Below are 11,598 nucleotides of genomic sequence, written 5' to 3'. Positions count from 1 at the left end.
AAGGAAGTCGAGGCTGGTTGCTATGGAGACGGCGTCCTGGTCGCATGGCGAGCGGGCGGGGGAGGTGGGGCACTCTAACCGGAAGGGGAAATACACGGAAACCGGAAGTAGCTTTGTGCCGTTCCGCGTGGTTTCTGAACCAGCGTCTGGCTGGAGTCGTGGAAGGGGCCTCCAGAAGAGGAGTCGTGGTAAGACCAAGTCTATAGTCGTACGGTTTACGTGGGAGTAAGCGCTATTGAATACAGCGGGGGCTCCTTCCGAGCAGGATTATAACACGCGAGGCGGTTTCTAGGCAGGGAAGAAGCCCCAGGTTCGGCTTAATGCAACGTTAGGAATGTTTTGGGGGGCAGGTGGAAGTTCAACAGGTGAAACATTCCCGGAATTTAAATGTATGCCGTTTCTCCGTCTTTTACCAGCCTGGCCGCGAGGAGGCGGGGAAGCAATACCAATCTCTCCAGTGGAGAAATTGAAGGTGGAGCGCACTTTCTGTGTCCCCCCCCCCGGTTCTTCGTGTAGCTCGGTGGATTCGAGGCGCCCCAAAGCACAGTGTGCAATGCGTCACGTAGAGATGGAGGAGGGCTTCTCGTCATCGGGTTCGGAAGAGTCTCTTGTCACTGACCGAGAGGTAAGTTTAGTGCTGTGATCATGCTGTGCTGGAGTGTGGGCAGGATGCTTGTTATGGCTGGTGATGTTTAGCTCATTTCTCTGTAGCCTGCCGTGGAGGGCTACACTTCATTTCTTACAAAGGTTGTAGACAGGACTATATTAATATAATAGCAATACCTTAAAAAATAAAATTTATATAGGGCATTTCCCTATATAAATATCTTTACTTGCATGTAGAAGCAACACGGGGGCAGCAGAGCTAATCCATGTTAGCTAGAGCTGCTCATGTGATGGTGTAACACCAGGCAACACTGAACGTCTCTCCATAGTGAATTATGTAGAGAGCTTCCACAACCCATTTCATGGGTTCATCATACATCACATACATTTTTTGGTGTTTTAAGTAATAGCCCTATATTATTGTTCATATTGTAAGTAAGCAGCTGAGGTGGAAAGAATAGCAGCTTGCCTAGTTGGTTTATGACTAGAGTGAAATTTGAGTTAGTAGCTTACCGACTCACACTCCTAGCCACCAATGCCTGTTCACAGTAGCACGTCAGAGTACAGTGTCAATTCAGCATCGAAAGCAAAGCATGCTTACATAGGGCAGATAGAGAGCTGCTTTGTCTAATCACTTGCAATTTGAGCGCTTAATTTTAGGTTTCCTCTCACTTGTGCTCCTGTGTGTTTTTTTCTTACTTTTTCCAAGGTTTCTATTATTAAGGGTTTGGGGTGGGTGAGCTAACATCCTTCTGTTTCAGCAATCTGGGATGGTGCTGATTTTATAACTTTTCTTCCATATAGCTCCAAGACGCATTTTCTAAAGGTTCAATCAAGCCAGGCCTAAACGTTGTGCTAGAGGGACAGCCGAAAGCTTTCAACAACGTGGTGAGTGCTGTACGAACATGACCTTTGTGGGATTAATTTGTGTGGGCAGATTGAGCTTCTTGTGGATGGGTATACCATTTAGCCAGAATAAAATTGTTCAGCCACTCAGTTCAGTCTGTCTGATGAACTAAACCTTTAAACTGAATTCCTGGCATCTACAATCCTCTTCATTTTTTGGAATGGCTTGGGCTTATTTATCTGCATGCTTGATGAATCTCACCTTTTAGATTGGGCATCATCCACCACTTACATGGTAATTTGGTTCTTTACTGATTTGGACCACCAAGACATGCTGGAGGTGGGGCAAGAAAAGAAGTTGACACTTATTTGACTACACTCTATCAAAATAAGAGTGGTACCATGTTCTGCAGGCTGATAAAACCCCTTAAGCTATTCAGTTTCTTTCAGATTTAGAAGAGAAATTCTGTACGTGTTGTCATTGTTAAGACTGAAGCACTAGGAGGAGTTTGAGGCTCAAAAACCTCCGGCATCTGTTTTGATAGAGAGCAGAAGACAATGCATCTTTTTGGGGTGGGAGTAATAAGGACATGGTCTGTTTGGGGAGAAGAGATTCCTAGTTCTGCATTGGTTGGCATGTTATCATGTAGAAGATTTTGGGTTGCATTTAATGCACATTGAATATGCTCTTTTCTAGGATGGATTGAAGCAGTGCTTGTCTGAATTCCAGAAACACCTGGACTGGATTGAAAGGCTTGATGTTACCTCTCATTTGGAAACAAGTGCCACAAATGCAGCTTCTAGTCAAACACTTGACAAAGATGATGTTGACCCCGAGGATGACTTCAAGAGAGAGATGAGCTTGTAAGTCTGTGTATAGGAAGTAGAGCTGCTTCTTATCAGCCTGGTGTGTTGAGCTTTTAGCTTTTTTCAGCCATATGCACAATGGAACAATATGTTAGTAGTTCAAGAGTTTTTTATTGTCCAATGGAAAAAGTAACAATTTACTAATGGTCCAATGGCTGCTTGCATATAACATCTTAATACATTATCCTGTGTTTCCAGCTATCGTCAAGCCCAAGCATCTGTTTTAGAAGCTTTGCCTCGGCTGCATAAGTTCAAAATCCCAACTAGGCGGCCTGATGACTATTTTGCAGAGATGGCAAAATCTGATCAGCAGATGCAGAAGGTAAGGTGCATGGTTCCTCTTCTTTTCTCATCTGGCTGCTATAATGGATATGTTAACAGTTGCTGGTCATATACAAAATTGTGGCTCATTGGGTCTGGTATTTTGATGGTGCCTCATCGTAATGCATCAGCAAAAGGAGAAAAAGAGCTCTAGCAAAGTTCTTCTCAGTGCATAATGCTACAGTCATGAATTGTTAATTAAAAATTTGTTAATAAAAAGCTTGCTTGTGGGCATTTTCAGTTTGTACTGAACTCTTAAGAAAGAGGCACTATAATGAAGATTGATTTTGTGTGGAACATAATGCTGCTGTCACATACAATGTTGGGTATGGGGCAAATGTGTAGTTTAGGGAAACAGGTCTTGCAGACTCAGTTGGGACCTGTGCCAGGCCTAGGGGTCAGAGGTTCCCATCCCTGCTGCATATTGTCTTGGGCCTTCAGAATAAAGAATTAGCCTTGGATTCTGTAGCAGTTATTTGGCAGCAATATGTCCTTATCAAGCTCTTTAGAGAACTGTCAATTTTTTTTCTGTATTAACAAAATGATGCATCTAAGGCCATGGCTGCATTTTGAGGCATTAATAGTGAATTTGTGCGTCTGCTCTTGCCTCTCCCTTTGGTCATTTTGTATCCAAGAAATAATGGTGGGTTATGAGTTTCTGGTATGATGCTTTTTCTTGTCTTGTGTGACCTTGCTGGAGAAAGATGGCAACTTTTGCCCAACAGTTATAGAGTCGGTGTAGTCCTAAACAGTTGAAGCAATTGTCGAAATTCACGTTTAGGAGTGCAGCACACCCTAAGCTGCTTTGGTTTTTATTTCTGAAATTAAAAAGAGCATCATTGCCACAAACAAGCAGATTTTCATAGTCACAAATTCAGGGAACCTGCCTTCATCTGCATAAAAAGCACATCGGTTGCTCTCTCTCAATTAGATTCGGCATAAGCTGAAGAGTAAACAAGAAGCAATGGAAAAGTCTGAAAGAGCCAAACAGCTCCGTGCCCTGAGAAAATATGGCAAAAAGGTGAGAAAAATGGTGTCAAAAACAGAAGCCCCCTTGGAATGGAGGAAGCGGGAAAGACACACCCATTGTTTTGATTGGCAGTCTCAGCACTGGAATTATTGGGCAGAAATATCTAGAAATATCATGAACAGGACTCCTAGGGTGTGGGAAGGATACATCTGTGTGCAAAAAAGGGGAGCATTTTGGAAAGGACTGGGGAATAGTGGAAGGAAAGGCTCACTTTTTATTTCTTGTTGGTAGGTCCAAACTGAGGTGCTGCAGAAGAGGCAGAAGGAGAAATCCACAATGCTGAATGCAATCAAGAAATACCAGAAAGGTGAGGCACTCCACTCCCACTTTATCCTTCACTACTCCCCCCAACCCTTTCTACAGCAGTAGAAAATTGTAGCCCTCTTCAGGCATTCCACTTGCATGTAAAAGCAACATGAGAGAGGGGATAAGTATGCTCAGCTCCATCACAGTCCCTCCACAACTTGGGAGGGCACACTTCTGAAGCAGACAGCTTCCTGGGTTGTGGAAGCTCCCTGCATGATTCAGAGCCCTGCTGTTGCTGTGTTGCTTTTGCATGCAAGTAGAATACCTAAAGGAAGGCTTATGTGTAGTCCATGTTGCAAGAACTTGGTTTGTGGAAAAGCTTGTTGATACCTCCAGCCACTGCTGCATAGAAAATATAGAAATTATAATCTAGTACTTGAGAGTCTAAATCAGGGGTCAGCAAACTTTTTTGGCAGGGGGCCGGTCCACTGTCCCTCAGACCTTGTGGGAGGCTGGACTAGATTTTTTTTTTTAAATGAACAAATTCCTATGCCCCACAAATAACCCAGAGATGCATTTTAAATAAAAAAACACATTCTACTCCTGTAAAAACATGCTGATTCCCATGCTGATTTAGAAGGTGATTGGGCCAGATCCGGCCCCCAGGCCTACTCATGGTCTAGATGCTGCACAATATTCCTGTGCATAGATATACCCCTTTGGGTGATAAAGCAAGCCTTCCTGCAGTGTTGGTCCTGGAGTTTCTTTTCTGGCTTGGCATGCAGCTCATTTATTCTGTCTTTTATGCAGGTCTTTCGGACAAGCTGGACTTCTTGGAAGGTGAAAAAGCACCAGCAACTCAGGGAAAGAAGGCAGGGGCTGGAGGCCAGCATAAAAATAAAGGGTAAGGCCTGTGAAGTGCCGGGATGTCTACTAAAACTTGCATTTCTTTTGCTTTACCATGAATAAGTCTTTTATTGGATCAGTTTTGTTTTGTTTCGTGTTTAAGTTCTAAGTCCTTCTAATAACAAAAGTTGATCCATTAGCAGAGCACTGGAGGGGGGAGCGAGGCGGCAGCGATGGGGTTGGATTGGCCAAAGGTGTTCCTCTGCCCAGCTCTCTCAGCTAAAGCAGCCTCCTGCTAGCTGATGGCAGATGGCAACTGAGTGGCATGTCATTCCACTGATGTGGCACCACCCCTTTCATTTGCAAATGCATGTGCACAAGTGTTGTCAGTGAGGTGCCTGCTGGTGACAGTCACTGAAATTCTCCAAAACGGTGTTTTGGAGGTGGGGAGGGGCTGAGCTGGCCAGTTGGATCCCAAGTTGATCTCACTGCCATTACACCGACACCATTGGAGCCCAAGATAAAAATTTAACTTCTTTCATTCCTAACACCTAAGACTAATGCTCTCAGGGTGCTTGATTGCTACAGCAAAACTAGCTTAGTAAGACCGAACGGTCTGAGACCTACAGCCTGTTGTTGTTCGGGTGCACAGAAAAAGCAAACTGACTACTGGCTTCCAGTGTTTCTGTTTGATGCTGAATGAGTAGTCTTTGCCATTAGGTGTCTGGCAAAGTGGGAAGCGGGTTGTGAAGTGTCAGGATGGGGTGTGGGGTGCTCCTTAAAATAATGGTTTACTGAAGTTGGAATAATTCCTTTTGAGGGCAGGGAGAGAAAGATAACAATGTGTGCTGAGGAGCCGGACAGTTTTTGGGGGGAGAGATGGTTAAGTACCCAGCCATAATTAGCTGGTTGTTTTTCTTTCAGACCGAGTGCCAAACGACGCTACAAGAATCAGAAGTTTGGTTTTGGTGGCAAGAAGAAAGGGTCAAAATGGAACACTCGAGAAAGTCACAATGATACGTCCAACTTCCGTGCTAGTGTGGCCCACCACAAGGGTCCTGGGAAAGCAGGGAAAAAGGGTGCCAATGTGAGTATCTGCCATGAATTGTTTTTATTTAGACATTTAATGTTAATGAACAGAAGTGGCTTATAATAAATTACCAATGCATTCATATAATTTCGAGGGATTTTAATCAGGCTACGTTTCTTATGGTTTAGAGTGGGCTCTTAGTATTTATTTATGGCTGCTGTTCATATTGTGGGTGTGTGTTTGAGTTTTACTTACATTGCATTATATATTGCTATCTTCTTTTTTAGTGAACTTTGTAAGGCAGGGTATAAATTCATTAAATTTGTAAGTGCATAAATTAAATGATTAAAATTTATCAGGGTGTCTTCTGCTGGCATAAATAAAAATTAGCTAACAGCTGCCAACTGGGAAAATCGTGCTGTAATCTGGCTGCTAGTGGAGCATTTGCTGAGCTGGTTCACACCTCACATTAAGCCACAGTAACAAGTAAACCATGGCGTTCTGTGAATGAGCAACAAGCAGGACTGTTCAGTCACTCTGCCCTGCCTGGACCCAGAAAAGCAACCCACAAGGCTTGGCTTGCCGTTACATGTGAACCAGCCCATTGTGGTACACAGCTCCCCTTCTTCCTCCCTGCCATCACCCTTTCCCTTGTACAGTATAGCTAAGGTAGTAAAATGATAACATCCAACTTGTATCTCATTTTAGAAGAGGCCTGGCAAGAAGGTGAGGCAGAAAATGAAGAACCGTTCCCGATAACGAGAAAAATGGGTGACCTTCTTCGCGAAGTGTGACTCCCTACGGAACGTTGGGCATGAAGTGATGCTGACCTGGACAACATAGCCGTTCAGATTGCCATTCAGAGTCAGCAAGTGGTACTGCCTGACACTGGGTGTACGCACCCATCGTACATAAATAACAAGCAGATGCTTCTGGTTGCCTATATTTCATACTGATTTGTTCTTTCTTGATCCTCCTTGTGCAAGATTGTGAATTAAAAAGTCTTGATAGCTTGATCATCCGTGTCAGGTTGGGAGAGATCCTTTCTGGTTTGCACTGGGTCTCACTAAATCCTTCAAATTTTTTTGGTACCTCATACATAACATCATCCTGTGTGCTCCTCCTTGTCACCCAGCAGTGGTGCATGCAGAGTACTAAGCAACAGCTTTTGTATTTCTGCCACTTTATGACTTTCTTTGCTAAGGGCATTGGGTCCTCCTCTTCCATTCAACAGCAGAAGCTGGTGGTTCACCAGCAAACAATCACATGAACTACTGTTGCTGCTCATACCACAACTTCTGGTTGAGAAACAGATTGTCCTATCCACCCACTATAAAAACTGATGACAAAATGAATATGGTGGCAGAAAGAATAGCAGGCAGTTTCAGGTCAGGTTTATTGTAATATTAAATGTTCACATAACACAGGACTTTCCTATACCCACTGCCTTGCACCCTGTGTCAGGCCTCTGTCTTATGCTTTGCAATAATGAAAAGATGGAGACCATGGAAGTCTGGAAGCCTAAATTTATGTCTACAGTCCTTCCCTTAAAGTCCTGCAATGCTGTGTTCCTTTATCGCTTATCTTTTGTCATCCCCTTCAGGCGCCACATAGCAGCCATATATCTGGTGATTTCAGTGCTCCGACTTGGGAAGTATAGCCTGTTGTCATTCCGGTTTACACTGATCTGTGAAGGAGAATATTACCATAGTATAAGAACATTTGGCATAAGGGAGGAGCTAGGATTTGAATATTTTCCCCAAACTATCTCCCCATCTGGTGAAATGTCTAGATTCTGATAGCCAACCAGGTACTCCCTACAAACGTTCAAAGCTTTCTCCATAGCTATAACAGCTTAAAATTATTTTCCTGTAAAGTCTGGAGTCTTAAAATTCCAGGCAACTACACACACTTCCCCAAAAGCTCCTTAAAAACCCACTTACCAAAGGTGAGGAAAACCAGCCGATTTCTTGGCTTTCTGTTTGTGGTTCTGTGTATTTCTTGTTTGGTTCAAGTGCAGCATGATGAATTAGTTTCAGGAACTTAGCTATAGGGTTAAAGCATTGGCAATGAGACTTGCTTAGTGTAGACTGGGTGCAAGGCACTTAGATTGCACTGAAATTTTTAGATGTGATGATGCTACAGTGCTTTATTAAATGCTTATACACTATCAATTTCAATGTTTGTTCTGCTTGCATAACTTATTAGCTTGCACCTGAAGTTTTTACATACATCATTTATTTCACAATGCATATGCTGCCTTTCATGGTTAATTCTCTCAAGCTGGCTTGCATCAAAACAACTACAAAACGATACAACAAAATCATATACCAATAATGCCCACCACCAACCCCCTCAAAAAATGTTAGAGGAGTTGAACATGCTGTTGGTTCCTGCTGTGAATGAGGAAGGACAGCTGCTTTGCCTGTTCTGTGAGCAGCATTGCAAAAAAAGTCGGTATCTTTCGTTCTGTGTGTGTCAAATATCTAAAAACACTGGCAAACCTAGTAAAAATGCAATTGAATTTTCTTTGTATTTAATGACAAGGTCATAGGATAGGATAGCCCACCCTTTGGCAACCTGATGCCCTCTAGATGCTTGGGACCACAACTTCCATCAGCCCCAGCCAGTACAATTGTCCTGGTTGGAGCTGATGAAGAGTTGCCATTCAAAACAGCTGGAGGGCATGAGCTTTGTGAAGGCTGGGATAGCAGGTACTAAATCCTTCTGAAGAACACACTCTTAGCTTGTGTTATGGCTTTGTCTTGTTTCTCTCATTTTCACTTGGGCCTAAATTACGTAACGAAAGTGGCATTTGCTTACCATCTTGTTTCCTAATATTTCCAGTAAGTCTTGTACCCTGGCCCTAATTCTAGATTTCCAGGCACTGCTCTTCTGCACAGAGTATAGCAACTGCATGCTGATGCCTGTGCTGCCATGCTCTCGCTCTGTAGATGCATGACAGGAGAATGAAGCTTGGAAAAGATTTTCAGTGAAGTTCACATCTTCTCTAAGGCAGACAGGAGGCCTGCATTGTTCTGGTAAAATGGGATGACTGCAGTATTTTGTATAAAGAGGTTGCAGAAAACCTCATTTCCTAAAGACATGTCCTCTTGGCTGCTCTACATTTTACCCTTCCAAAAAGGTTAGCTGTCACTGGCCTTAAGTTAACTTCATTGTTGTCCCAAAAGGCTTAACTATATTTGCTGGCAAGAATTCAAGTTACAAAAAGGCCACAAACCAGTGTCCATCCTGAAACCACTATCTTGGATAAAGGCATTTCAACATAACAAGCACCATTTAGGTCTCTCAGAAGCCTTAGAAAGGTAAAGAATTAAAAAGATGAAATGGGAACTAATCTAGTGAAATAATATTAAGTTGGAAGTCAAATTTGATAGTATCACTGTGTGGCTAGGTAAGTTGGGGTTTGTTGCTTTGAATATTGAAGCTTGTGCTTTTAAATATTTATTTGCAAAAATATATCATTATTAAGAAAAAAACATAATGGCAGTGACTTTTTTCTTAACTTGAAAGTTTCAGCACTCCAACATACATGGACAGGAATTGATCCAATAAAAGATCCAAGAAATACAAAAATTGGAACTATCAGCTGTCTCTTGCCACATTCCACTGCAGATTGTATAGTATAATGCTTTTTGGTTTACAGAGGGAGAAAGAGTGAAGTTTGACGTTTAGACTTCAGTATGGTGCTACATACTTTGCCTGCTTTGATTCATGCTGGAAAACATTTCATAAATGACTCCCCTCTGCTTCACTAACTTAAATGTAACTGTTTAAAAGCATGTGCTTACCATCTGCAGGTTCCTCTAAGTTATCATGCCAAGAGGTAGGCTTTCGAGTTATGGTGTAAACTAAAGGTAAAAGCAAAATAAGCCAAATTAATTACTAGATAACCTTAAGCAAGGGCAGAGGAAAACTAACAAAGCTTAGAAGTTTATCATTCTTCTTTCCCCACACCACCCGTCTTTGGCAGGAATTTAGGCCTTTTTCTTAAATGCAGATTTTCAAAGAACCACAAGGATATTTGGGGGGCAACTGTTGCATAACCTTTGGGGGTCCCACAGATAGGCATGGGAGACACTACAAAGCCAGTGCATCATTTTAGAGGAAAATACTGGCACTTGGGATCAAAACTATTAGAGAGATTTGTGTAATATATTAGTTTCCAGAGGGGTAGGCCTGTTAGGGTATGTTTACATTAGTGGCTTAAAATGTAGCAAGGCCATTGCCCCTGCTGCTGTGGTTCAATCTGCATTTGCACAGTGGTGTTCACATCAGAGATAGGGCGGGGTTGTCTCCCCACATATGATATCTTTTCGATTTCTTGCCCCTGCAATCCCCACCTTCCAACTTCTATTCATGAAGCTGTCATCTGTATAAGTGTGCTCATCTGGGCATGTGAGATAGCTGTTTCAAATGTTCACATTTAATAGCCAGATTACAGCTAATTTGGGAGAGGGGCTGGGAAATGCATCAAACAATAGTATTTGTCAAAGTACAATATCAGTATCGATTGTGGCTAACATCGTGTGAATGCGGCTTCAAAAAGAAGTGGGTGCCCTGGATGGGGAGAAAGTAGTAATGTGAACATATCCTTAGTATGGATATTGTAACAAGCTTTTTTGATGTGTTTATGAAATGGCTCTTCATAAGTCTTGTTGACTGAGTTTTAGGACTGCAAATCCACGCACACAGAACTGCAAAGATATTACCAACAAATGACTCTGTTCTATGAATCCCTCCTGATTCAGTTTGGCACTGAGAATGTGGTTTAGGAATTTAGAAAGCTGCCTTACACCAAGTCAGACTATTGGTCCATGTAACACAGTATTGTCCACACCAGCTGGCAACAGCTCCAGGATTTCAGTCAGGATTTTCTCCCAGCCTCACCTAGAGATGCTGGGAATTGAACCTGAGACCTTCTGAAGGCACTGAGCTACAGCCCCTCCCCTTTAGTTTTATTGCACCTCTTAAACGCCCCTGATCCTATGGAGATCTAACAGCTCATATTGCAGCTCATATTTCTGCTTGGGCATTTAAAGTGCACTTTATGTGATATCACAAATTGCTGCTGCTGTGAGGGTCAGTCGAGAGGGTCAGTCTGCATACCTTTAAGCTCTAATTCAACTGCCAGTACAGTACTGCTTTTGCATTCCTTTGCTACTTGTTTCCAACCTACAAATTTCCCTCCTTTACACAGATGTGTGTGTGGGTCAGAAACCTGTGGATCACACTCTTTAAAGTGCCACAAACCCCTCTGGTGGTGGTTGGGGTTTTTTTAATTTTAGTTTGCAGCAAGTGACTTGACCTTCTAGAAACTTATGACAACCAGCACCCAAACACGGTTCATTCGTGGAAAAGGAGAAAACTAGAGCCAGCTGGAGTCAAGAGCCAGGGGACTCCCATAGACCTAACTGGGAAGCTCCGTCTACCCATGAGAAGGGGAGAAGTCTCTCCCCTCCCCCCGGTACCCCCGTACCCGTCATCAGGGGGTTCATCGCGTATTCCGTCTGCAGGCGCTGGCATCGTAGCTCCTTCCGGACCGTCTCACAGAAGATCTTGTTCTGGCTTACTGGGTCCAGTGGTTCCTTTGGGACCCTCACGGCTCCTGCCATCTGCCGCTATCTGGGGGGGAGGCTATTTGGAACGTGCCCGGAGCGCCCCGAAATGCCCTTCGTGTATGTTGCGGGCGGCGTTTCCCCACCTTTTCGTATCTTAGCAACCGAGCGGAACGTCGCAGCCGAAAGTTACGCCAGGATTCTGTCCGCGCCCCTTCTCTTTTTCA

General features: G+C 43.3%; 2 protein-coding genes across 2 annotated transcripts; one reads left to right on the top strand and one right to left on the bottom strand.

The window, feature by feature from the left end:
- Positions 1-7: 7 nt before the first annotated feature.
- Positions 8-6,808, top strand: EBNA1BP2 (EBNA1 binding protein 2). The gene is made up of 10 exons (XM_081916168.1): positions 8-188; positions 417-625; positions 1,411-1,494; positions 2,150-2,316; positions 2,518-2,641; positions 3,572-3,661; positions 3,902-3,977; positions 4,727-4,820; positions 5,687-5,849; positions 6,501-6,808. The coding sequence occupies exons 1-10, from the start codon at positions 23-25 to the stop codon at positions 6,549-6,551; spliced, it is 1,224 nt and encodes a 407-aa protein (XP_081772294.1). The 5' UTR covers positions 8-22; the 3' UTR covers positions 6,552-6,808.
- Positions 6,809-7,169: 361 nt separating this feature from the next.
- On the bottom strand, positions 7,170-11,532 carry CFAP144 (cilia and flagella associated protein 144). The gene is made up of 4 exons (XM_081916172.1): positions 11,293-11,532; positions 9,605-9,664; positions 7,736-7,839; positions 7,170-7,479 (listed from the first exon to the last, which is right to left on the bottom strand). Exons 1-4 carry the CDS (start codon positions 11,426-11,428, stop codon positions 7,366-7,368), a joined length of 414 nt encoding a protein of 137 aa, XP_081772298.1. The 5' UTR covers positions 11,429-11,532; the 3' UTR covers positions 7,170-7,365.
- Positions 11,533-11,598: the final 66 nt, after the last annotated feature.

The sequence above is a fragment of the Podarcis melisellensis genome (assembly GCF_964234715.1).
Source record: "Podarcis melisellensis genome assembly, chromosome: 6".
NCBI lineage: Eukaryota > Metazoa > Chordata > Lepidosauria > Squamata > Lacertidae > Podarcis > Podarcis melisellensis.
This window is presented reverse-complemented; position numbering and strand designations above follow the sequence as displayed.

Bases quoted from the DNA above. Each gene is read 5' to 3' on its own strand.
- EBNA1BP2 (XM_081916168.1), top strand. From the start codon at position 23: ATGGAGACGGCGTCCTGGTCGCATGGCGAGCGGGCGGGGGAGGTGGGG. The intron at 189-416 runs GTAAGACCAAGT...GTCTTTTACCAG, and splicing joins CCTCCAGAAGAGGAGTCGTG to CCTGGCCGCGAGGAGGCGGG. The intron at 3,978-4,726 runs GTGAGGCACTCC...TCTTTTATGCAG, and splicing joins AATCAAGAAATACCAGAAAG to GTCTTTCGGACAAGCTGGAC.
- CFAP144 (XM_081916172.1), bottom strand. From the start codon at position 11,428: ATGGCAGGAGCCGTGAGGGTCCCAAAGGAACCACTGGACCCAGTAAGC. The intron at 9,665-11,292 runs GTACGGGGGTAC...TTTTACCTTTAG, and splicing joins GATGAACCCCCTGATGACGG to TTTACACCATAACTCGAAAG. The intron at 7,840-9,604 runs GTAAGCACATGC...TTAACCCTATAG, and splicing joins CTTAGAGGAACCTGCAGATG to CTAAGTTCCTGAAACTAATT.